This window comes from Myotis nattereri, assembly GCF_964212035.1.
Source record: "Myotis nattereri genome assembly, chromosome: 14".
Classification (NCBI taxonomy): domain Eukaryota; kingdom Metazoa; phylum Chordata; class Mammalia; order Chiroptera; family Vespertilionidae; genus Myotis; species Myotis nattereri.
In genome coordinates, this window is record NC_138089.1 from 34,967,351 (window position 1) to 34,994,277 (window position 26,927).

At 40.7% G+C, this 26,927-nt stretch overlaps 1 protein-coding gene across 1 annotated transcript in view; it reads left to right on the plus strand.

The window, feature by feature from the left end:
* RYK (receptor like tyrosine kinase) overlaps window positions 1–26,927 on the plus strand; it is a gene marked incomplete at its 5' end in the record, with an annotated part of 85,501 nt that overhangs the window by 31,115 nt on the left and 27,459 nt on the right. The window contains 7 exon segments of the mRNA XM_081105996.1: window positions 7,117–7,216; window positions 9,057–9,191; window positions 10,442–10,495; window positions 13,035–13,179; window positions 18,752–18,852; window positions 22,082–22,207; window positions 23,686–23,772. Coding sequence (XP_080962122.1) covers window positions 7,117–7,216; window positions 9,057–9,191; window positions 10,442–10,495; window positions 13,035–13,179; window positions 18,752–18,852; window positions 22,082–22,207; window positions 23,686–23,772 — 748 coding nt within the window.

Sequence of the window (26,927 nt, forward strand, 5' to 3'; positions counted from 1 at the left end):
TCGATCAGCTGCCTCCTGCACATCTCCCACTGGGGATATGCCCGCAACCCAGGTACATGCCCTTGACCGGAATCGAACCCGGGACCTCTCAGTCCGCAGGCCGACTCTCTATCCACCGAGCCAAACCGGTTTTGGCCCTCATCACGTTTTAAGAATGTGTCTCCCATAGCCCTCATCATGTTCTAAGAGTGTATCCCCCATATCTTATCATGTTCTAAGAGTGTGTCCCCCACAGCCCTCATCATGTTCTAAGAGTGTGTCCCCCACAGCCCTCATCATGTTCTAAGAGTGTGTCCCCCACAGCCCTCATCATGTTCTAAGAGTGGTGTCCCCCACAGCCCTCATCATGTTCTAAGAGTGTGTCCCCCACAGCCCTCATCATGTTCTAAGAGTGTTGTCCCCCACAGCCCTCATCATGTTCTAAGAGTGTTGTCCCCCACAGCCCTCATCATGTTCTAAGAGTGTGTCCTCCACAGCCCTCATCATATTCTAAGAGTGTGTCCCCCACAGCCCTCATCATGTTCTGAGTGTGTCCCCCACAGCCCTCATCATGTTCTAAGAGTGGTGTCCCCCACAGCCCTCATCATGTTCTAAGAGTGTGTCCCCCACAGCCCTCATCATGTTCTAAGAGTGGTGTCCCCCACAGCCCTCATCATGTTCTAAGAGTGTGTCCCCCACAGCCCTCATCATGTTCTGAGAGTGTGTCCCCCACAGCCCTCATCATGTTCTGAGAGTGTTGTAGTGTTTTCTTTTCTGCATTCCTCCTCGATGCTCAGCACCCCAAGGTGAGAATCCCTTTCATATTTCTCTGTGTCCTCTGTGCCTGGTATGGCACCTGGTGCTTAGTTACAGGTGCTCCTTAACTGACTGCAGAAGAGATGCAGGGGGTAAAAGCCACAGGGCACAGCTCATCAGACAGGGAACTTGTGAACAGTAGAGCTTTTTAGAATTACAGTGTGCTCCTTTAGGAGCTGTGAATTCCCTGTTTCTAGGAGCATGAAAACATAGCCTGGGTACATTTGACACCAGTTGCACACATGGGCTTTTTCAGGTGTTTTACTCTGAATAAAGCTGTAAATGTGAATAAATGAATGGAATTCATAGCTTAACTATACAGCTAAACTAATTTCACAAGTTCACCTGTAACAGGTATAAGAATTTAGAGAAAAGTAATCATCTTGTAAAACATTTTATAATTAAAAAAAACTAAGAAATGTGTGTGTGTGAATCTAGTTTCAGGCTTTGACCACCATTGGAGCTCATAATTCCAGCTTTAGGTCATAATCTCTGGCAATTTTAGCACAGTTGGTTAATTGAAGGTTTTTATTTTCAAAATTAATCTTTTGAATATTCAATATATGCTCATAGTACAAAATTCAAAAGGCACAAGGAGGATATAGTGAAAAATAAGTCTCACTCCTTCTTAGTACCACCCGAAGCAATCCAGCCACCTAGTCCCCTTCCCTGTGGCCACCACTGCTACCTGATTCTAGCCTCCCCTTCTAGAGATGCTCTGTGCATGGATAAGGTGTGTATGTGTGTGTGCATTTTTGAACAAGTAATATACTGCATATTTTCTAATGTATCCCAGTAAAGTGTCTCATTGCTTATCGAGTTGAACTTTTTTCCCCTCTAGATGACTGTATAAGATACTATTATATGGTTGTACTTTGGTTTATTGATCAGTTACTATAAGAGGAAACCAAGACTCATATTTGGGAGGAAGCAGGCAGCAGAGTTGACTTGAAATGGGAAAGTCATGCAAGAAGGCAGGAGGGACATAGAGAAGGTTCTTCACCTGGTCATGTTGGCCCTGGGATGCAGTCATGAGCTTTCAGAAGGAGGGCCATGGCTCCCAAGCTCTGACACTTGATCAGAAGCTCTTGGTTCTTGCCTGTTAAGAGTGTGCCAGGAGATGCAATATTTGCTTCCAAAGATCCCTGAGCTCGTTGGTATGTCAGTTCACATTGTAGAAATTTTAACATTCGTTTTCACACATCAAAGCTTTTGCTCATAGTGCTGTTCTTCAGTGTTTACACAACTCTGTTTTGTCTTGCCAAACAGACTGTGGTCTCCTCGGAGGCTGGAGCTGTATCTTATTTTCGATATGTGTCACATTGCCGTAGTGAGTGGTGGATAAATACCATTGGCTAATTGCATTTCCAGATGGGATGAGAACTCTGATATTGCTTCTCTTTCACAAGGCCACACACTTTAAAAGAAGCAAAAGCTACTGGGTTGTTTTGACAGATAATTAGTTTCTTCTGTATCCCGGAACATTCTCCTATGTCCAGAAAAAAAAACCAAACCCTGTATTTGTTAAGTGTCTATATTTTAGATAGCTGAAATGCAACAATATATGAAAGGGTAGCAGAATACCTCTCCTACACATGCCCACCCATAGCTGTTCTCTGGTTTCAGGAAATTTTCATCATTGTTAGGAGGGTTTGCAGGGAACTCGTACAGAGTTCCAACAGCAGCCCCGGTGAGCAGTCTGCAGTGTCCCCAGCAGAGTGGGGCTTTTGTGTGAAATTAGAAGTCTGTTAGGCTGTGGGCAAGTATATTCACTTTAAATCTGTACTATGTTTCAGAAGGAAATGGCTTTACTCATCGGTTGCCTATTTGCAGTTGCCATTCATTTCCAAGTAAGGGAAGATTACCAAAAATGTTTATTTTTTAGCTTATTCAAATATTTATATTTTCTCTAGTTTCTTTTCTGAAGTCTTTTGGTTCATTCTTTCTTTTCTGACAACTGCTGTTCAGAATTTCTTTGTTGCCGTAGATTATGAATGTTAGCTGTAGAACAGATCAGTTTCTTCAAAGGATTATTGGCAAGTGTGATTCCGTACAGATCAGTACACGCCAAAGTACAGAAAAAGGGATTTAACAATGGACAGCTTCTTCCCTGACCCCCGAAACTGCAGTTTTAAATTTTGTATCTTAAAGATTCCAGAGGGAGAAGAGAACTGCTGCCTAATGAATGCCTCACATGTTTTGAGGGGCCCTCAAAAAGGGAGCCAGCAAAAGGCAGGCTTCCACACCTGCAGACTTACTCTGCCAGGCTGCGATTCTGGTAGCAGGGTTGTCCTCAAACCTGTTACTGAGCCCCTCACCACCTCTCCTCGTGCCCCGCACTCTACCCAGCTCCACTCACAAGCTCACTTTCCTGCCTCTTTCCCTTCTCCCCATTCCTGTCCTGGGCACTGCAGTTATGGCCCTGACCCCGTGTGCTGTTCTTGGCTTCCCTAGGGGTTCTGGTCCCTGGTTAGCTGTGCCTCTGCTTATAATAACTGAGTCCTCCAGTAAAGGAGACAGTATGTGTGGGGAAACATAAGTTTGGCTTTGAATCTGTTAAATTTGAGGGCTATAAGGTTGTTAGGTAGATATGTTTAGTAGGTAATTGGGCACATGAGAGGATTGAAGATAGAGGAGAGTGAGGAAGACTGGTTGGTAATAGGAGGTTCCCATGGGCTGGAACCTAGAGTGCTAGATAGAAGGGTTTGTCATTTGTCAGATAGAGGAGAATAGGTCTTTCCTTGGGACTGGGTACAAAGGATGGGTGTTCTAACAGATCCTCCTCATGCTGAAAAGAAAGGCAGAAAGGGGGCTCCTCTGTGCTCACCAAAGGAGAAAGGAACATTGTTGAGCGAGGAAGCGGGCAGAGCAGCAGGCGGTGAAGCATGAGATCCTGTGAGGTTTGGAATGAGAAAACTAGGGAGAGAGGGTTGGTGAGGAAGGAAAGCTGAGCAGGATTAAGGGCTTACCCTCAGCCTGGAGTCAGTGTTGTGTGAGAGCACCCTCCTCCCCTGAGATGTGATCGCCTCTGGCAGTGCTGGGTCACAGGAGTAGAGTGAGGGGCATCGGGAGCTGGGCTGCCCTCTAAGGGGGCAGGGAGTGAACCTAGGATGTTGATATGACAGTGTCAGTAACATTGTCTTCTTTGGTTTGGGAAAGTGAAACCAGGTCCCTGGCTGGGCTGGAAAGGAGGGAAATAATTGGCTATTACATCTCAGCTGTGAGCACACCCCTTGCTTATAAATGTGCTTCATAAATGTTGGCTGAATTAGAGTAGAGACAAAGACCTTGTTATGTAGGAATCAGAGGTAGTGATGGGATCTTTGATAGAGTGGGATTTTTGCATTGTTTGATTATGGAGCAAGTTCTTTAGTAGGTAGGAATATTGAATATTGGAGCCACCAGGAAGATGGCAGGAGATAGAGTGAACCAAGGGCCAAGGCCTCTGCAATGACCTGAGTCTGTTGTTCGTGTTGATGGCATGAGGAAGAGCTGTTAGGAGTAGAACTTGCGAGCTTCAGAGTGTAGGTGGTTTTGCCTGAGGAAGGGATGTCCAGAAAGGACCTAATGATTCTAAAAGAATGCTGCCCCTACTGCCTAGTCCCTGAGGGCCAGGTGTTGTATGAACTGAATGATAAACGGGAGGACACGACTTCTGAAGAAAGCCAGGTTGGGGGACAAGGTGGGGAAGACGTTTGTGACGAGGCTAAGAGTGTGAGGGCTGTTTAAAATAGTGGGGTTCACAGGGTGGGGGACCAAGCAGAAGGGCTGCAGCAGTGATCTTGGCAGAGCACAGGAAGGCTGTCAGGACCTCTAGGGTCAGGAGTAGGCTGGTGCCTATGGGAAGTGCAGCGGGACAATAGGGCAGCTACTCTGGAATAACTGCTGATGCCACTGGACTCTTCACTCATCAAGGGGAACCTGTGCCACACTGACAGATGTGCTGCGTTAATTGTCCTGTTTGATCCTCACAATGGGTTCCTTTATCTTCATTTTACAACAACTGAAACTTGGAAAGTTAACAATTTTCCTAAGGATCACATAGTCTAACGGTTCCAAACCCAGTTCTTGCTGACTGCCAGTGTGTGCACTTGCTCTCCATGTATGGTCCTGTTCAGAGATAGCGTGGATACAGGGATACAGTGAGTGCATTCTCTCACTGTTAGCCAATGAGAATTGTTGAAAAGCCTGCTAGCACCTCCTGGTGGCAGTGACCCTGTGGTGGTGTGCTAAGGTGAGAGTGCACACTTCCTAGCCAAGGTACCACTAAGTCACTTTCTGATGTGCAGCAGCAAGAACATTTCCTTTATGAACAGTTGCACTTATCAAATACAGCCGATAACAGTTATCTGTATACCTCCTGTAACTGCAAAGCAGTAGTTTAACATTGGCATCTCCCTACAGCATTCAGGGGCTTTCAGATAGAGTGTGAAAGGAGAAACCCAGAGAGTTAAATTCATTGGATTGAGTCCCTTTTCTTATCCATGGGTAGACACCCCCTTTCCTGGAGCCATACCAAAGGCCAGTCCGTTCTCTTACAGCAGGGGTGGGGAACATCATCCGGCCAGCGGGCCATATAAGGCCTACGAAATCATTTGGTCTGGCCTGCCAAGGCATTAGGGGTGAGTTCATTAGATGTTTGACCAAATATAGCAGGCTCATTTTTAAGTTGATAATTTTGTATAGTTCTTGAATGATGTTATAAATATCCAAATGACCCTTGGCAGAAAAAAGGTTCCCCAACCCTGTCTTACATATGGGATGATCCTTTTTCCCAGTTTCCTTTCATCTTTATGATGTCCCATTTCATTGGCTTTTTTCATTAGCATATACATTGGGAATACCTCCCATTGATAAAAGAAGACAGAAAAGCTTTGGGATCCCCCCCCCCCTGCCCCCAGCTACTGCCTGGTTCCAATTCTTCCTCATTGTTTCTGAAACAAGATTTGCAAATTGCCAATTATAAAGGACAGTATAGGGAATGTAGTCATTAATATCATAATAACTATGCATGATGTCAGATGGGTACTAGACTTATTGGGGTGACCACTTTGTAAGTTACATAAATGTCTAATCACTATGTTGTACACCTGAAGTGAATATAATATTGTATGTTAACTATAATTGAAATTTTAAATTTTTTTTAAAAGAATGGGTTCTTGAACCTCTTTCCTGCTACTCTTTTCCCAACCCACTGCCCCTTGGCTTCCATCTATCCTAGCCATCCACCAAAGCTGCTCTTGTGACCCCTGAATGGGAGCAGGTACTACTAATAGTCTTATCAAGACCCCATGGGCCCTGGCCAGTGTGGCTCATGGTGAGGGCGATTTCCCACACACCAAAGGATCATGGGTTCGATTCCCAGTTGGGGCACATACTGAGGTTACAGGTTCGAACCCCAATGGAAACAGCCAATTGATGGTGTTCGTTCTCGTTCTCTCTCTCTCTCTCTCTCTCTCTCTCTCTCTCTCTCTCTCTCTCTCTCTTTTCTCTCTCTCTGGATTCAATGAAAAAAATGTCCTTGGGTGAGGATTAAAAAAGGAGAAAAAGGTCCCATGGGCAGAACAAAGACTAATGAGAGATATATGGCCTTATTGCAGGTGGCAGCCATTCTGAATTTCAACTATTGCTTTGCGGTTTGAGCTGTTTCTTCCATGAACATCTTTCTAAGCAGCAAGACTATTTATTTATTGATGCTGGTTGGTTCTTTTAAGTCATACTGTGTAGGGCAGGTATTTGATAGATAAATATTGGTATTCCAGAGATAACGTCTTAATTACCTCTTTCCCCTTTTGGATTCTGACTCACTTGAGAAACAGATTCAGAAGTTAGATGGGTATCCAACCATGAATTTGCTTAATGGTAAAAGTTAGACTAGAGAATGTGGCTTAGATATTCTATTAGAAATTCCTGCCTTGGAATCTGCTTGTGGGAGTGGGTCTGCCAGCCACATGTAGCCCATCAGAGCTTGGCTTTTATAAGCCAGAGAAGGCATTGCTGGCTAACCTTGGTCTATGAATTACACATCTCAGGGCCTCTCTAGACTTCCTTTTCAATGGCTGTGTAGTTCTCAAAAGAATTTCTGAAATCTACATGGCAGATTTACAGGATTATGGTGGATAGGAAGTAGACAGTGGCTTACTGGGCTGAATTTTTGTCCAGTTGAAAATTCCTAGGACTGTTTCTATTTGCATTGTTTAATAGCTAGATTGTACACATGAAAGGCGCAAGTATTCATTAATGAGCCAAATCAGTGAAGTCAGGTTATCAGTGTCCTTTCTGTTATCACAGGTTCAGTTTGTTTATTTCTCCATTTTACAGGTTGAATATAAGCTGGGATTCCAAGTAGACAACTTTGTGGCAATGGACATGCCCCAGGTCAACATTTCTGCTCAGGGGGAAGTTCCACGCACTTTATCAGGTGAGTCTCAAAGACAATGTTTACCCCACTGATTACAACTGTGTCTCCCGTATCCCAAAAAGAACAATTTATATTCCATACTGCTGTGTGGTGCATCTTACTTGATAGGCATAAGATATACAAGTACTTTGAAAAGTAATTTTTATAAACATTGATGATTTGTACTGTCTTTTAAACCATTCCCTCTTTTCCATCGCCTCCAGAACTGTCTGTGTTCAGCTCTTCCTTATCTCCCTTTCTGCATTGCTGGCATTGGCCTCTGTGTGGGTCCCCGTGTTTGGTCTTGTTCCTCTGGGAGTAATTCTCACAACCGTGTCCCCCACCTCCATCAACTGAATGCGTCCCAGACGCTCCACCCAGCATGCTGTAGGTTGACCGTCTGCCCCTGCCTGTCTGGCCTTGTTGCTGCACTTGCCCCAGTGTTCCAGCAGCTCCACATCCATGCAGTTCTGATACCCACGCCTTTGCATGCGCTGGTCTCTGTATTTGGAACCATCTTTTCCTCTTGTGAACTCCCATTCACGAGTAATAGTCTACAAGTCTCAAAATCTGCACTGTTCTTTTCCTGCCTCCTCCTCTCCCTCCAATTGTTAATGCTTTCTCCTGTTCTTGCTTCCCCATCGAATCTTTATTTCACTATTTTTGAACAGATATACATTATCTTGTAATTTTTTGTTTGTTTTCTCACCCTGCTAGCCTGTGACCACCCAAAGGGCAGGTGCTGTCTTTTTCAACTCTCTACCCTTGGCACCTAGCATAACATCTGGCCTGGGATAGGCACTCGGGGCTTGCCTGAGTAAATTATTGAAGTGTCATATTTACACCCGTTTAATTACTTTTGGACCAGCCTTTTGAGAAAGGTTCCTGAAGATGTGAAATTTTAAGAAAATGGAAATTATTAAAACTTGGAAGTATAAGCCACAGTGGTGTTGAGGAAGTCTTCCTGGCAGTCTTATTCACTGTTATATATTTTGATTGATTTCAGAGAGAGAATGGGAGAGGGAGAGGGAGAGAGAGAAACATCAGTGATGAGAGAATCATTGATTGTCTGCCTCCTGCACGCCCCTCACTGGGGATTGAGCCTGCAACCCAGACATGTGCCCTGACTGGGAATTGAACCGTGACCTCCTGGTTCATGGATTGATACTCAACCACGGAACCATACTGGCCTTGCCACACAGTTTTATATTTAATCTCTCCATTAAGAGCAGTACATATTGAATTCAGGTGGTGAATTGTCTTTCCTTTTTATTAAGTAATGTTTATTGTTGATGTGGCTGGTCAGGTGGCAGTGTTTGCTTTATGTTTCTGTAGCTTAACTATATCACAGTAAGACAGTGGTTCTCAACCTTCCTAATGTCGCGACCCTTTAATACAGTTCCTCATGTTGTGGTGACCCCCAATTTCATTGTTACAAATTGAACATAATTAAAGCATAGTGATTAATCACAAAAACAATACGTAATTATATATATGTTTTCCGATGGTCTTAGGCGACCCCTGTGAAAGGGTCGTTTGACCCCCAAAGGGTCGCGACCCACAGGTTGAGAACCGCTGCAGTAAGAGAACATATGAGACAAAGTGATATTAATATCATGAGCAAAAGTTGAAAATAATTCTCTCTCCACTTATTTCTTGGTTTGTTCTTTAACACTAACTTTTACGTTTGTAATAAATGAAATAATGTCTCAAGCTGAAGATAAGTCTTCTGAAAGTTTCTGCTTAAAATTTTATGTATTTTTAGTTTTATTAAAACAAAAATCAAATAATTTAAAGATATTTGATGGGCTTTAGTGTTGAATTTTAGAAAACTAAAATAAATTTTTCTTTTTTTAAACAGTGTTCCGGGTTGAGCTTTCCTGTACTGGCAAAGTAGATTCTGAGGTTATGATTCTAATGCAGCTCAACTTGACAGTAACCTCTTCAAAAAACTTTACAGTCTTAAATTTTAAGCGAAGGAAAATGTGCTACAAAAGTAAGGAATTTATTTACCAATTTATGTATTCTATATAGATTGTAAGAAGGTCAAAAATAGATTTTGTAGTATTTTTTACAGATTTGTAACCAAATCTCTTTTATAATTGTAAGTGAGGAAAGGAAGAGCACTGCCGAATGAAATTCCAAGGTAATCGCCAGGTCATCTTCTAGCCAGGAACCAGGCCCCCCTCAGCCCCTGCTTTCTCAAGATCTTTTGCCAGAATTGCGAGGGAATCTTATATTAGGAATGCGAAATAGCACTGTAGTAATTGAAGACTTAAAGAAATCAGGTGATTCTGACAGGGGCCCCAGTAAAAGGAGTATTTATTGTATTTCCCTTATAAAGTTACTACTATACAGAAGCATTGCCTGAGGTCAGAGAGACCGGGGTTAGAATTATGGCTGTGCTCTTGGCAGAAGGTTGGGACAAGTTACTTAATCCAAATCTCCAGGGTTTTTTAATCTATATATTGGGCATACTAACCTGTTTCAGAGGTGTGTATTGTTTGTTTTAGATCGAATCTAGCCTAAAGCTTAGAATACCATTTGTGGGTACTTAAATATTAGGTATTTTTGCTTTTGAATAATTTGTTACTCAAATTATTATGCTTATAATGTTCCAAGTACTTTACAGCATTAAACCCATTTATTTTATCATTTTTAAAAAGTATATTACATTGATTTTAGAGAGAGGAAGGGAGAGGGAGAGAGAGATATAGAAACATCAATGCTGAGAGAGAATCATCGATCGGCTATCTCCTGCGTGCCCCTTACTGGGAATATAGCCCGCAACCCAGGTATGTGCCCTGACTGGGAAATGAACCATGTCCTCCTTGTTCTGGGTCAACACTCAGCCACTGAGCTACACCAGCTGGGCACAGAAACCCTTTTTCATTGAGCATCTATCTATAAGGATCACCCTTTGGTTAATGATGATTATAGTGATGATTACCAGAATAATAATCTAGCATTTATTATGTTTTAAGCAACTTTTAAGCAAGAATTCATATCACATTTCAAATGGTTATAATTAAAGTGTGAACGTGAAATACGTGTAAGATCTTCATCTCTTTAGCAGGTTAGAAACAATATCTTAGTATTATGTTTGCAACAAATATCTTAGTTCAGGCAGTGTTCTGCTATAACATAAAACTATGTTAGAGAAAATTTAGAAAATGTAATTATAATATTTAAGGATGTTCACAGAAAATAATTTCTAAAGCAATTTCTATCTCCTTTTTAATTCAGAACTTGAAGAAGTAAAAACTTCAGCATTGGACAAAAACACTAGCAGAACTATTTGTAAGTGTTTCTGTATTACCCTTCTCCTTCATTAGGAATGAAAAATGGTGATTGGAAATGAACATGATTACATGAAGCTTGGAGGCCTTGTGGTTTCCAGTTTGTCAAAAGATAAACACTATGCTGTTTAATTTGCTGTTTTGTAGATTGGTATAGTCAGATGAAATTACTAGAATACTAAACATCTCCAGAAATAAAATTCATATCCTATATAATAAAAGCCTAATATGCTAAGTGTCCAGTTGTCTGGTCGGCTGTTCAACCAATCAAAGTGTAATATACTAATGATATGCTAAGGCCACTCAACTGCTCGCTATGATATGCACAGACCACCAGGGGGCAGTCAACTGGTTGACCAGTTGCTGTGACGTGCACTGACCACCAGGGGGCAGATGCTTCAACTGGTAGGTTAGCTTGCTGCTGGGGTCCGGCTGATCGGGACTGAGGGAGACGAGCTGGACATGCCCTGGAGCCCTCCCACGGTCCCTCCCTGGCTGACCAACCTCCTGCGTCCCTCCCCAGCCCTGAACGTGCACCGGTGGGGTCCCTCAGCCTGGCCTGTGCCTTCTCGCAATCCAAGACCCCTCGAGGGATGTCGGAGATCTGGTTTTAGCCTGATCCCGCAGGCCAGGCCGAGGGAACCCACTGGTGCACGAATTTGTGCATCAGGCCTCTAATATATTTCATAACAAGTGATCTAGAAAAACTTTTAAGCAAGAATTCATATCACATTTCAAATGGTTATAATTACTAAAGTGTGATGGTGAAATACATGTAAGATCTTCATCTCTTTAGCAGGTTAGAAAATCTGATTTGTGACCTGGACCTAACCCTCAGCTAATTTCTTCCAGGTGAAAGTATCAGCTTAAAGACAGATGCTATGTTATTTAAACCTACAGAGCAGAAACTCAAAGTAGATTTTTGTTTTTATGGTAATGGTTGTATTTAGATAGTAACTTAGACTTCCGTTTTCCTTTTCTGACATGGACTCATCATTGAGACTTACTCTCCCTGAGGTAGTTTTAATAGCAGTACCTTAAAAGGTCACTAGATTGTACTTGTGCAGTCAGGTCTGGAGGACCAAGAAGCCATTTGGTCTCTTTGTATTAATCTGTTCGGATTTATTGTTTGTGGACTCCAAGTGTAAGTTTTAGAAAGCAATGTTTTCCCCAAGGGCTTGAAAGCTCTAGCTTTTACCTTTTGGCCTAAGTTATCCCCACACTTGACAATGTCACACAGATGCGCACGAAGTATTCTCGGACAGAACAAAGCTCTGGGTTCTCCTCCCCTGGCCTGCTTCCTCCTTGTCTTTGTAGACGTGCCATTCTCCACCTGATTCTTTAAGCCAAAGCTTTGATTCCTCTTTTCCTTTCTACTTTAGTATAATCCACGAGCAAGGCCTGTTAATCTGCTTCCCAATCCATTCACTTCTCTCTCCACTCCACACTCTTGCTCCAGCCTCTGCTGCCTCTTTCTTGGACCTCTCACTCTCTCCGTGCATCTGCTCTGCTGCCCCCACAGCATTCTCTACACAGCGTGCAGTCAGTCGTCTTTGTTTTTTCTTCAGCTGTGATAATGTGTGTCATTCTTTTGCTTGAACCTTGCGATGATTTCCCATCTCACTTGGGATAAAACCCAAATTCCTCAGGCTTTATTCAGGAGAGTTACTTTGATGAAGTACTCATCAAAACTTACTTAAATCTCCAATCACACCAGTTCTGTTCTCTGTCTTCCACTCTGTTCCTCGTTTTTCTGTGTCTCTTTCTCAGTTTGCTTCTGTGTGTGTGTCTCTGTCTTCTGAGTTATTTTCTCTATTGCCGAGGCTTCCTTCCTTTCTCTCTCCTTTTTGAATAATATAACGCGGAATATTATTTTATTTCACGATTAGTCTTGTTTTTCTGCTTTTATCTTTAAAAACAGATAAGCAAAATAATTTGTTGCTCTCTAAAGAGAAAAAGGTTAAATGCTTATTGTTGTTGTTTTTAAACATGTGGGCTGCTGTGTTGAATATTCTTTGTCCTGGGAGCAGGGTGGTTGGCTGATCTGCCTACTTCAGCATCACTGCTGAGGAAGTATGAGGATCTAGAGATCTGTGCTGTCCAATATGATAACTCCTAACCATATGCAGTTATTTAACTTTAATTATAATGCAATAAAAGTAATTCTTCAGTTCCTCAGTTGCACTAGCTATGTTTCAAGTGCTTAGTAGCCACAGGTGGCCAGTGGCTGCTGTATTGGCCGGCTCACGTAGGACATTTCCATCACTGCAGGTGGTTTATTATATGGAGCCACTGTGACTTTTATACTCATTAACCAGAAGTTCTATTTAAAAATTTTTCTAAAAAGCTACAACAAAACGTTTAAAAAATTGTGTGAGCTTACATCAACACACTACCGGTAACTGATCTTATCAGAGAATGGACACATGAAATGAAAATCTTTTTTTACAAAGAACAGGATTCTTATAGTACATATTGAGTCACAAAGCAATTGGTGAATTTGTTTAAAAAGCTTGATGTGCTTTTCATTTTTATTTCAGATGATCCTGTACATGCAGCTCCCACCACTTCTACGCGTGTGTTTTATATCAGCGTAGGGGTTTGCTGTGCAGTAATATTTCTCGTAGCAATAATATTAGCTGTTTTGCACCTTCATAGTATGAAAAGGATTGAACTGGATGACAGGTATTGTACATATTTGGGGAAAGTAAGGAAATAAAAGCAGTTACCTGCATTTACCTGGTAGCCCACAGACACCCATGCACAGTGGTGTACAGTGGTGCAAGGGAGGGAGGGAGGATGATCAAGTCCCTAAGCAAAGGAAAAATTACTGTCTTTGTGATTGCTGTCGTTGTGTTTCTCTAATTTTTTTTAATTTGTGAAGTCAGAAATTACAGTTTACTAGTTGGTAGAGAAGTCGAGATCCAAATTTCCGCCTCAGCCACTTTGATGTGACCCTACAGCAGACTCCTGGTACCTTTTAAAAATAGCCCTGTTTCTTCCTCCTACTTAGTTCCTCCATCACTATCCATCTGTCCATTCATCCATCTCCCCATCCATCCATCCAGTAACATTTCTTTAAAAAAAAGATGTTTATATTGATTTTAGAGCGAGAAAGGGATAGAGAGATAGAAACATTGGTGAGAGGGAAACATTAATCAGCTGCCTCCTGCAGGTCCCCTACTGGAGATTGAGCCCACAACCCCGGGCACGTGCCCCGACCCGGAATCAAACTGGTGACCTTTTGGTTCATGGGTCGACGCTCAACCACCGAGCCATTGTGGCCCAGCCCCTGTAAACATTTGTTTGAGAACCTGCTGTAATTTAAACCATTGGTTCTCAACCTGGTTGCACGTTAGAATCATGGATAAGCTTTTAAAACATACCAGTCCTTAGGTCCCACCTTCTAGAGAGTCTGACATAATTGGTCTGAGGTGGTGTTTGGGCATCATTTTTTTTTTCTTAAAGCTTCCTGGATGATTTTAACATGTAACCTTTAAGATAAACTAGGTCAGTGGTGGGCAAACTGCGGCTCGCGAGCCACATGCGGCTCTTTGGCCCCTTGAGTGTGGCTCTTCCACAAAATACCGACTTATGCGCATGGGCCACGAAGTTTCAATCACACTGTGTATGCGTGCCCGCACGTGGTATTTTGTGGAAGAGCCACACTCAAGGGGCCAAAGAGCTGCATGTGGCTCGCAAGCTGCAGTTTGCTGACCACTGAACTAGGTTATATATGCTAAGTGCTGGGAATAATAAAATTAATGATATACCCCTTAGCTTCAGGTATTTAATCTTTGACATGAACCCATAATTATGAAGTTTTATGAAGTTGATGATTATGGTATGTGAATTATAGTGTGGGATACAAAAGGTGCTGGTCCTAGCCTGGGTGAGTCAGAGATGACAAGGAAGACATTACCACCAGGATAGGGTGAGAGGTCAAGAAGGAATGATAGACAGTTTTATTTTTCCAAGACACGATTCTTGTTTCCCGCCTTCGGGATTCCCAGTTGCTGACTGAAGACATCCCCAGCTGCAGGGGTTGGCTGTCAAAGCCCTGCTTTATGCAGAGATGTATCTCCCGTGTTCCTTGAACCTTTCCCCCTTTCTGTCCATGTTCTTTCCAGCTGCTCTGGTCAGGTGATTATTGTCCCTCACTTCAGCCCTACACTCTGCCCTTTGGGACTTTTTTTCACAGTTTCCTGTTATCCACCAGGCTCCCTACATTTCCACGAGTCCAAATCCTGTTCATTCTTCACATTTCAGCTTTATTGCCATCTCTTTCAGGAAGTCTTTTCTAAGCCTCACAACTACCCATTTCTCTCTCCCCTCTCTCTCTCTCCCCGTCCCTTTTCTGTCTCTCTCTCTTTGGGGTAACGATTCCTATACCTTTTCTTCCTGAAATCATTTCTCTGTGTACTTGTCTCTCCTACTAGAATGTAAGCTTTTTCCAGTTAGAGAGCAGTGTGTGTTACTTATTGCTGAATCCCCAGTCCTAACACAGTGTTGTTCATATGCTGGGTAAGCACATTTGTGGCACAGACCAAGCCCCAGGGGACAGGGAGCCTGGCTGAATTCAGCACCTGCCCTGAAGTTCTTTCTGTTTCCATGGTTTTCCTTTCTTTACCTGACTCGAGAAAAAACGAGAAAGGTGATGCAAATGAAAAGAGAAATACATGGGTGGTGTGTTTCAGAATATGTTTTGTATGTATGGTAGTGTTGAAGTTTAGACTTCGGTTTTATAGAGGAAGAAGTGGTCTTTGGAAGCACCGAGGGAGAAATGAGGTGAGGGAACAGGTATAGTTAGAGGGCAATGAAGAGCATGACACTTAGAGGACAGTCTCCATGCACACATTTCCCTTGAGTGCTTGCCTGTGTGCCAGGGGTGGGAGCCCACATCGGCCAGAGCTGTGCAGGCACTTCCAGATTCCTCGGGGCATATGCCTCTGCCTGCGGAAATAATCTGTTACCACCCATGTTTCAGGTGGATGTTTCCAGACATTGCCTGAATAAAGGCAACTTATGCTGTCACCTGTTTTCAGAGCATAGCTTAGTAGTTAAGAGCTTGGCCTCTGGAGCCAGAGCGTCTCTGAATTCTGGTGTCCTGCTTACTAGCTTTCTGGCCTCAAGTATGTTATGTCGCCTCTCTTTGTGTCAGTTTTCCTCGTCTCTAAAGCAGAGATAATAGTGGCACATACTTACTGGGGATGTTGTGAACTTACATATATTAAGTGCCATTATTACGATTTTTGTTTTCAGAAAGGTTCGGTGTGTTAGTAGTGATGGACTAATTCCTTCTGCTTTTTTCTGTTCTGTTAGCCGCTATTTATGATGTGCCTGGCAAGCTAACAGGGGTGACTAGAAAGTTCCCATCCAGTAATCCAAGAGCATTTAAGAGACACACACTTCCCTCTGCACAGGGCCCACTGAGATGGCAGTGGCTGCCGCTGTATTGCGTGTTTTCTGTTCACCAGCACTGTACAAGCACTTCACATGTATTATCTGATTTGACACTCATGTCACCTACGGTGTGAAATTGTCCTCATTTTAAAGATGAACACACAGGCTTAAAGCGATTAACTTTTCCAGGATAGCAGTGCTAGCACCAGGGCAGAGCAGCAGGAGACTCATTGTTGCAGAAGCTCATATTGTAACTGTACAAAGCATTTGCTGTGTGCCAGGCGCTATTACACATGCTTGACCCCCAGTAGTTCCCCTAGTCCTCGCAGCAGCCCTGTGCAGTTTGACGGAACCCGTGGCTCCATGGAATTCCTGGGGCAGGGGTGATGGAGAGTTCCTCGATTCCAGGCAGTCAGGAGCCGAGTCCTGCTACACACAGAGTTTCTTTAGAGGCAGTGAAGGAAACTCCCTGGGCGGTGCTCCTGCCAGGACCACTTGGGTCCCATGTGTGTAGCTGTCCCTGTCCTGACACCCGAGGTGATCTTTCCGTCTCAGTGCTATGCCAGGTGAGACTGTCCTGAGAGGCAGAGCTTCTCGCCACGTTCACTCCGAGGCCCTGCCCCAGTGGGTGCAGAGCATCCCACACTGTGGTCTTCCCCTGTTCGCTCATGACTGCAGGGAAGTTCGTTCCTCGTTTGTGGGTACTTGAACTTGCTATTTTGCAATATCTTCATTTTCCATTATCTCCATTACCCCACCACCCTCACCATGACTAGTGAGTGACAAGGTCACCTGTATTTCTTTTTGTTTCTATATCTAGTGCCTAACAGGTCTCAGCCGAATGAATGTCGGATAGAAAATTTGTTGATCAAAGAATGAGTAGAGAGAGGCAAAAACCACGCTGTTATAGCAGGGGTGGGGAACCTTTTTTCTGCCAAGGGCTATTTGGATATTTCATAACATCATTCATGGGCCATGCAAAATTAACAACTTAAAAATTAGCCTGCTATATTTGGTCAAGCATTTAATTAGCTCACCCCTAATGCCTTGACAGCACTGAGGGAGAAATGAGGTAACGGGAATGAGGCAGGGCCAGACCAAGAGATTCTCGGGCCTTATACTGTCGCCCGCGGCCTGGACGTTCCCAACCTCTGCGTTATACCAATAATTCTTTGCCTCTTCCGGTATATATCACCAACTCATGTCAGAAGCAACTGTTCTGTCCTTTTGTTACAAGGAAGTATGGTTTTCTCTGCTCAGTGATCGAGTCAGTAGTTGTTCACTGGGCTATTGTCACTGAGGCTCGGTTGGGCCCCCTGGGCCTGTAGTGCCGGGTGCTGGCTTCAGAGCTGGGGAGGAAGGAGTGAACAGGCAGGCGCTCTCCCCACCTCAGGGCCTGATAGCGGCCTGGGCAAGGCGGATAGTGAAGAAGAAATCCCTGCTGTCCAGCTTCACGAGGGGGGTCTTTGTATATTATGTCTACTGCCGGGTCCCCAGCACCCAGCACAGCATCTGGCATGTAGTAGACACTTAACAGATATTTGTGGAATGAGTAAATAAAGTTACAGAGAAGACAGAGAAACACAAATTGTAATAAGTGCTGTGAAGGAAAATGATGCTCTTTGCCCTAACTCCTAACTTCACCTCTGAAGCAGAGTTAGTATCCCCATAACTAATCTTACTTGATTATGAAAATCAAATTAGGTAATTTATTTAGACTGGTTTTAAACTATTAAGTGCTAGAAAGCGTACATTTTTATCCTGTTTTCTACCTCATGTGATACAGGTATATAGGTTATGGGTTTAATAGTTACCAGGGGTGGATCCCCGACTGCTGCCCGCCTCTCATTTAACAGTAAGTCTGAGGTTTAAAGGTTTGTTTAACCACTTAACGTAGTGCTTTACTCATTGTAGGGACTCACTAAATATCTGCTGAACAAACAAAAAATTGGCATGGACATACAACATCTTGGTATGCCCACAGTAATTTCAAGAATTCTGAGTTGGTACAAGAGTGCCACCTACTGGAGATAGTAAATAATTTGGGGTCTGAGTATTCTCCCACTAGTGTATGTTGGTAGCAAGGGAGTATTTAACTAGTGTTTTCATATATATTATACAACTTGAGCCTCACAAAGTCCTGGGTGTAGGTTATTTTTCGTTTTATTTTATGGGAAATAAATTGAAGTTCCTTATTTCCCCCCTTTTGGGGGATGGGGATGCTTCTTTTCCCTCCTTGTTATTGAATCCTGGACTTTTAACAACTTTGTTTTCTGGGTGATCTTTGAGTAGTACTCCAGAAATGGGTGTCTTGTGCTTCCTTGTCATTCTAAGGCTTGGGGATGCATAATATTAGTAATAACAAAAATAATTAGTAATAATAATTTGTAAATGCTCTGTTATTCCCTCATCTGTATGCCATTTGATTTTGGACCATCATTAAAAGAGACCTACCTTTCTATTCCTTTCCTTAAAAACAATCTAATTGAATGACATGGGCTCTTTTCATAAGAGGTGATTCATAGTTCCATAACATACTGTTTATCATTGTATGAGGTTCAGGACAGCTATTATCTGTGGTGTCTTAGGACTGGCACCTACATTTCTGAATGACTTCGATAGGTGAACCTGCTTGATGATTGTGGAAGCAGAAGGGAAAGAAAAAATCTAGCTTTCCATTATGAGGTAGTTAAAATTTTCAATATGAAACATTCGTGATGGAGATCCATGCATTATTGCCATCTCTGTCAGGACTTTAAGCTAGTTATAATGTCTACATGCTTTTTGTGTGATTGGAGAAAGGACATTTCTCATTGAAGCTGACATGCCAAATATTTCTCTTAATTGTTTGCAGCATCAGTGCCAGCAGCAGTTCCCAAGGGCTATCTCAGCCATCTACCCAGACGACTCAGTATCTGAGAGCCGACACACCCAACAATGCAACTCCTATCACCAGTAAGAGTTAATTTAATTCTAAAGTTGATTTACTAAAGTTGTCCGTTGTCTGTCTGTCAGTGGTCCTGTGTGGTTAGTTACTTATGGGACAAGTGTACCATACTACGTACATAGTGTCTGGTTGCAGAATTAGGCTTGATCCTCAACTTTTGCTTTCTGGAGCATTGAATGAAACATTCTGGAATTGGAGTATGAAAATAAAATTTACGTTTAATTGCTATATTTAGTTTCATGGAGCTTTCCATAGATTAATTATATTAAAGAGCTATAAAATCACTCCTATAGGAATTCGGAAGGAAGGTTTTCAGGTATTTAGGTAGCCATTGAGCTGCATGAGGACAGAGACTTGGATTTTAATACATTGTTTGGTGGTCTGATGGGCTATGGTAAGGACTTTCCATTGTTCCCTAATCTGGATAGGACACTAGCTGCTATTAGAATTGAGAGCTAGAGATCTGATTTCCTGTTTTTTGAATAAGGGTTTTGTTTTGTTAAAGTTTACCTGAGGATATTTTTAGAGAGAATGGAGGAGGGAGGGGGAAAAAACATTGATGTGAGAGAGAAACATCAATTGGTTGCCTCACACACACATCCCAACCAGGGCCAGGTATTGAACCTGCAACACAGGAATTGACCAGGAATTGATCCCATGACCCAACAGTGTGTGGGCCGATGTTCTAACCACATAGCAACACTGGCCAGGGCTTGAACAGGATTTTGATAAAAGTTCTTATACTGGAACATGTAGATGGGAAATTATCATTCACAGAGTATAATGTAGACAGAGGAATCAGTCACCGTACAAATAAGGAACAAGGCAACATCAAGATAGACACTAGGTCACAAGTCAGGGCTCCACTCATTGGTGCTGTTGATGAATTAGGTTAATAGAGGCATTAACTGTTACCTTCTTGGGCTAGCATTTTTTTTTAGTAAACTAATACTAAGAATATCTGTTCTTCACCCACTGCCCTATTGTGGTCTTTCAATACCGTTTCCCCAAAAAAGAACCGGAATTCTTTGACAAAATGCATGGTTCCAGGATTTAATCAGGAATGGACCAGATAAAACTGTTGCTGAGCCAAAAGTCAAGGGAGCTGCGAAAGACTTGAAGAGCTCCCAAAATGGGCCCTTTTGAGCATCTAAAACGATGATGACTGCAATGGATTTTAACATAAACTGTATAAATCCACGGATTCATAATGATACCTTTTTAAAAAACTGATCATTTTCAGGTAACTAAGGGACCAGCAATACCTTGCTCTAATAGCTGGCTCCATGACGGTATTTCAGAGTAACCAGATAGTGCTGGTTCATGAGGAAAACGTTTCTTCACAGAAGACTCTCAGCTGATAAATATGGAAGAAATGGTAGAGTTAGAAATTATATTTGTAATCCCAATAAAATGTTTGATTCAGGAGAAGTTCATCAATATTTAAATCCCTGTGAACAAAGGGAAATGGGAACTTTACCATTTGAGGGATCAGATTGTCACACCTGAATCCACTCATGAATCCAGCATCACAAAAAGCAGGACAAACAGATGCTTCGTATTCACGGTTGTGACACACTGGCCCTGGGCTTGTTTCTCCTCCCACCCTCAAGAGTTACCTGGATCTACCAGGTCTGATGAAGGTGATAGAACTGATTTACCATTTACAAGAAATACAGAAGTTAAATGATATTCGAAAAGGCAGATGCCAGATATTCTTTGGAATAACTGACCGGTTTCTTTAATAAGATCGTGGCAAGAATAAAAGCGGGGGGAAGGTAGAGGGGTCACTCTAGATGAAAATAAATTTAAAAGAAATCTTAACAGTAATTGCCATCACCACCAACAAAAGAAAGAAATATATGCTCTTCAGGAAACATGATGATGAATGTGAACGTAGTCCAGACTATTCAGCATAAACAAAACATTGCTTTTAATGTTCAAATGTCAAGCTTTGCTCTTGGGAGTCAATTTGTGATTGTGGATATAACCTTAAAGAGGCAGATAATTCAATTATTTATAAGCTAAAAGCAAAATGCTTTTTAAAAAAGTCAGTGGGAATACATTTATTTATTAAAATACTTTTTAAGTTACCATCAATAAAAAATTTCCTTTTTTTATGGTTATAACCTTAAGTAGATAGATTATTTATTATATATGATAAGACGAATACTTTTTGAAAAAACTCAATGGAAATACATTTGTTTATAAATTAAAAAAAGCAAAGAAAAAAGCAGAAAAAAATATTTGAAGACATAATAGCCAAGAGTTTTCCAAAATAACAAAACCCAACAGACCACAGGTCCAAGAAACTCAGAGAATTCCAGGCAGGATTAAACAGATACAGATACAACTAGGCATGTCTTGGTCAAACTGCTGATAGTGCAATCGGGTTGTCGAATTCCAGGCAGGATTAAACAGATACAGATACAACTAGGCATGTCTTGGTCAAACTGCTGATAGTGCAATCGGGTTGTCAGGCTAATCCATCCATCATGAAGTTCCCCAAAGCCTTGCATGCCATTCTTCTAGCAGCTATTGATGACCACTATCTAGGTCCACTAATACTTCTGGGATTTTCTTCCCAGTCTCTCCCAAAGCAAACAAACCATTGGAGATACCATTCCAATTTCCCCCTGCTAACACTGGATCTTCCTTTTATTCTAACTTTTTTGGGGGAGAGGGGGCATGAAAATTTTAATTTTGGCTAGAATTTTTTTTTTTGCTGTCATATTAAAAAATGAGTGAGTTAAGGGTACTGAAAAACAAATATGAATCTCACAACGGTAGGACTAGGCTCTATGGATATCAGAATGATTAAACTGAGTACACATTTTGTTAGACATTTTTACAAACATCTCTTCCTTTGAAAAGTTCTTTTTTTAGGAGACTATATTAGAAAATCTTTTGGGAAGCAAACAGTCTATAAGATGGATTAAATTGAATTCCAAGAATCAAAGTTTGTTTCATTTGGCTGAAAGGCAATTGAAGTAGCAATAATGGTAATATTATTTTTAGTGTTTCTTATTTTAATTCTTCATTTTGAGATTTTGAGGTAGGTGGAAAAGTTTTTCTTTAAAATTAAGTATGGCCTACATAAATGATTTCCCCTGTTCGTGTGTGTGCACATTCATTCATTCCTGTGACTTGAATCCTGAGGTCCTAACCGACATACTTGACCATGATGCCATACTAAGGGTATTTATATTTCTTGGTTTGGCTTTGTTGGCTCCTCAGGTTATCCTACCCTGCGAATAGAGAAGAACGACCTAAGAAGTGTCACTCTTTTGGAGGCCAAAGCTAAGGTGAAGGATATAGCAATCTCCAGGGAGAGGATAACTCTAAAAGATGTACTCCAAGAAGGTATTTATTATCTCAAAATCAGGTTTTCACAGAAGATTTAATGTTAGCACTAACACATTTTTTGTTTCAAATTTTAAGATCTTGATTTTATGTCTAAGGATAGAAAGCAGTGCATAATTTATTTCCATTTTAAAACTGATTTTATTTTTCCCTTCTTTAGATCTTTAATTCGACTTAGTACGGCTTTGGTGTAATTCTTGATTTTCAAGTATATTAAAGCACTTTTATTAATGCTTGTTCCCTTTAAAGTATATTTTCTTTCTGTTTAGTTCTTGTTTAAAGATTATCACAACCTAGTAGGCCTCTTTGAAATAGTCTAAGTAATTTTCTCTGTGGCATACAGTGTGGGGTTCTAGCAGAAGGAGCGTGCATGGGCTTTGGAGTTACACCCAACTTCCAGTTCCATTCCTACAACCTTGGAGAAACCACTTCATATATTCTGTGTCCAATTTTCTCTTCTGTAAATTTGGACTACCTGGTCTACTCTTAGGCTAGTTACAATGAAATGATGCACATTAAATCAACTAACACATTTAGGTGTTAGATAGATATTAGTACCCTTTCCTTCCCTACTTGTTGGTCCTTGCTTTGAGTTTTAGGATATTGATTGGAGAGATGGTGAAAGAGGAGGACAGAAATTAATAATAAATACTTTGTTGAGCTCTTCAAGTTGTTAAATACAGAGTTACTCTCCCCCCCCCCACCGCCACCCACCTCTGTAATTCGGTTAGGAATGTTTTGGATGCATGAGGCATTTGAATTTATCTGTTGGTTGGGATGAAATAGGTCAATCACAGCTAATTGGGGATCTTGAACTGTCCCCAGTGGCAAATAGTAATTAACCGATGCAGATTTTTTGTGTCTGTTTTTGAAGGTGTGAGAATAGTCCATTTCTCTCCTTTGTCATTGTGTTGAGGCTAAGCCCAGAAATTCAGATGCCTCTGTGGATACCCCACTGCTTCAGTGCTCCTGGCTGTATCACTGGTTTATTTAGGATAATTCAGAAAGAATTCTCATGTACTTGTGAGATCTGGTATTTCTGAAAGCAAATTATTTCTTTTTTAAAAAATATATTTTCATGTATTTCAGAAAGAAAGGGAGAGGGAGAGAGATAGAAACATCAATGATGAGAGAGAATCATTGATTGACTGCCTCCTGCATGCCCCCTACTGAGGATCGAGCCTGAAACCTGGGCATGTGCCTTTGACCGGAATCAAACCTGGGACTCTTCAGTCCGCAGGCTGACGCTCTAACCACTGAGCCAAATCAGCTAGGGTGAAAGCAAATTATTTCATAGTAACAAAGAACTTCTAACAGTCATTAAAAAAACAAAGATTTGGGTCTTCTTACTCCAGGGCTATAATAATGTTGTTGATCACATACACCCTTGTTATATTTAAGTTATATTGTGGCAGAAAGTTTTGTACTTATAATTTTATGAAGGTTATTTTATGATCTCTCATTTCTTTCCCGTTTAGGTACTTTTGGGCGTATTTTCCATGGGATTTTAATAGATGAAAAAGATCCAAATAAAGAAAAGCAAGCATTTGTAAAAACAGTTAAAGGTAGGAATTTTTTCCATACTATTTCCATAATGCTTTCCTGTTTAAGGTGGCTCATGCCAGCTAAATTCTGCCTTAAATTCTCAGTGTGTGCCAGACCTTTATAAATCAGTCCATGTTAATTTAGCTCATATGAGACTGTTAAGGAGTTTTGGGTAGTTCTCATTAAGGTATAGAAGTCTAATAAATTAAGACCTTAAACATTTATTAGATATTACTCAGGCTTTTAGTTAAACTGCATCCACTTGACTTCATTGTTGCTACATATACTATTGTGGTTTTCCTAAGTTAAAAATCTTTGGTTTTCACCCTTAAAAAACATTGTTAAAGGTGGTGAGGGGGAGTAGAAGAGAGCATAGGGGTGATAAATGTTGACAGGAGACTTGACTTGGGGTGGTGAATATATTGTACAATATACAGATGATATGTTATAGAATTATACACCTGAAACTTACATCATTTTATTAACCAGTGTGACCCCAATAAATTCAGTTAGAAAAACAACATTGTTAATAGTTTTCCCTCCTCTCTCTCCACCTGCCCGGTACTGAACACTATAAAGAAAAAAGATGAGCCCTGGCTCAGTTGGTTGGAGCATTGTCCCATGTTCCAAAGGGTTGTAGGTTTGATTCCCAGTCAGAGCACATATAGCAGGCAACCAATTAATGTTTCTCTCTCCTTCTCTCTTTCTCTCTCTCTCTTTCTCTTCCCTTTCCTCTCTCTCTAGAATCAATAGAAATATATCCTCAGGTAATGATTTTTTTAAAAAGGGATGACCCACTGTACCTTATGTGAATTTCCTTCCTACTGCCCCTGCCTTTGCTACATAATGCTGCAGAAAATATCCATATCCATGTGGCCATGTGTGGGCATGTCTTGTTATAGTTTTGCATGGATAGCCGTAGTTGGACTTGGCTGCCCCAAGAGGTATTACATTTAAAATTTTGAAAGATATTGCCAGATTGTTTTCTAAAAGGTGTAATACTAGTTTATATTTTCATGAATATATTAACCACCTGGAGAAATGTGATACCTACTTTTTCAATTATTGATTTATATCAACATTTTAAAAGATTTTTTTTAATTGAAATTTTTTAGAGAGGAAGGAAGAGGCAGTGAGAGAAATATCGATGTGAGAGTGAAACATTGATCATGCAGCTGCCTCCTGCACAAACCCGACCAGGGATCAAGTCCAAACCTGGGCATGCGCCCTGACTGGGAACCGAACTGGCCACTCCTCAGTGCATGGAATGGTGCCCCATCAACTGAGTCACACCGCTAGGGCATGATTTACATAAATTTTTTAGTTAGAGATTTGCTAACAGAATATATTAGAATATTATTTATATATGGCTTATTCCCTAATATAAATTAAATACTAGTAAGACTTTAAAACATTTGAATTTTAATTATTTATAATTGATGTTTCTAAGAACTTAAATAATTCTTAGTATTTAAGAGAAAGAAAAATGTGGTCATTTATAAGGTGCTTAGTGTCTGACACTGATATAGATTGAGATGATAAGATGATAATTTTGAAAAAACAAATTTAGCATTTTGAATGCAGAAATTGAGGGCAAAATTAAATTCAATTTTATGAGTAGGAGGTGACAACTTTATGAAGTTTACAAAGTTAGTTTGTAAGAACACGTTTCTAAATTTACTTAAAGTGATTCATGGAAACATGTTTATTGTTTCTAAAAAGTTGGGTTGTATTAATCTAACAAAAATTCTTTGGGATTTGATTTCTTTGAATTTAGCAAAATTGCTTGTTTAAGGGTGGTACAAACACACACTCACACTTTTTATCTTTTCTAAGTAAATGGTTTAACTCAGTATATTGTTCAGTACTTATATTATTCACCCACTTTTTCTAGCCCCAAAATAATTTTAAAGGTTAACATTTAAATCAGGTCCCACCAGATTGTCTGCCTAGTTTTGAGGGATAGTGTACATAGTACTCTTCATAAATATAAACTCTGAACTCTAAGTTTAATAACCACTGCCTTTGGTTACACTTTCCCCATTTTTTAAGGAAACATTTCCCCTTAATTCTAGTATTTCTTCTGGGCTTTATAAATATTATTTGGACAGTTTAGCCTGGGCTGTTATTAATTTGTCCTGAATGAATCTTGAATTAACAAAAGAGATTTCTGTACAGAATTGGGTTGATATAGGGTTGGAAGGGGAGAAAGAAGGAAATAATAGTGATAAGGAAACACAATGTGGATGCTGGGACTGTTTCACAAGATAAGGCTTCTCTTTCCGTATACACTTGAATTGGAGTCACTTGATTGGTTCTATGCCTAACCACTGTGATGGCAATGTTCTCTTTGAGCCAGGCGGAAACAGAAGAAAGCACAGTGAGTCCTTAGCCAATATATGGTCATGATTTGCTTGGAAACAAAGAGGAAGTGCTTTGACCACAGCCCTCGCCTCCAAATTGTTAGATAACTTCACATGATTTTCTCTGAGATTTATTTTTTTACAATGTTATGTTTATTTCTTAATTAAGCCTATATATAACTGAAAGTACTTTCACAAATCTCTGTGCTTTGTTACATGCCACACAATTAGAAGAAGTGCAGCTTAAATGCAAAAATAGTATGTTTTGAAATGATCATTGACCTTTACCTTAGGGCAAACTTTGGCTTAAAAAATTCATAGTTTTGCAAAGACACTTAATAGATATTCCATTATAAATTTCTAGAGATTAAAGTCAGGAATCTGAATATTTCACACAGGATTATGAGATTGAATTTAATAAAATAACTGAATTAATTTGAGTTTTTTTGTGTGTTAAGTTCTTAATTTAATAGCTAATCTTTTGTGAATGTTTTTTTATATCATTTTGTTCTCTCGTAGCTTTTACAGTGTGAATTATTTTATGATATTCTTTTCAAACATATCCATCTTGAAAATAGATCTTTCAGTATTTAAAATTAAAAGACTAGGACTAGACTGGAAAAGGGATCCAGAAAAATTATTTTTTTCTTAATAAGTGGGTAAAATTATTTTTTCTCCAATACAATGTTTTCTTAGATCATCATCCAGTTCAGGTATCTCTTACTTAATAGAACATGTTTATATCAAAGTTAAGAACTGGAAAAATACTACGCATAAAATGACACATCCTGAAATTACCTTGTGTTCTGTTT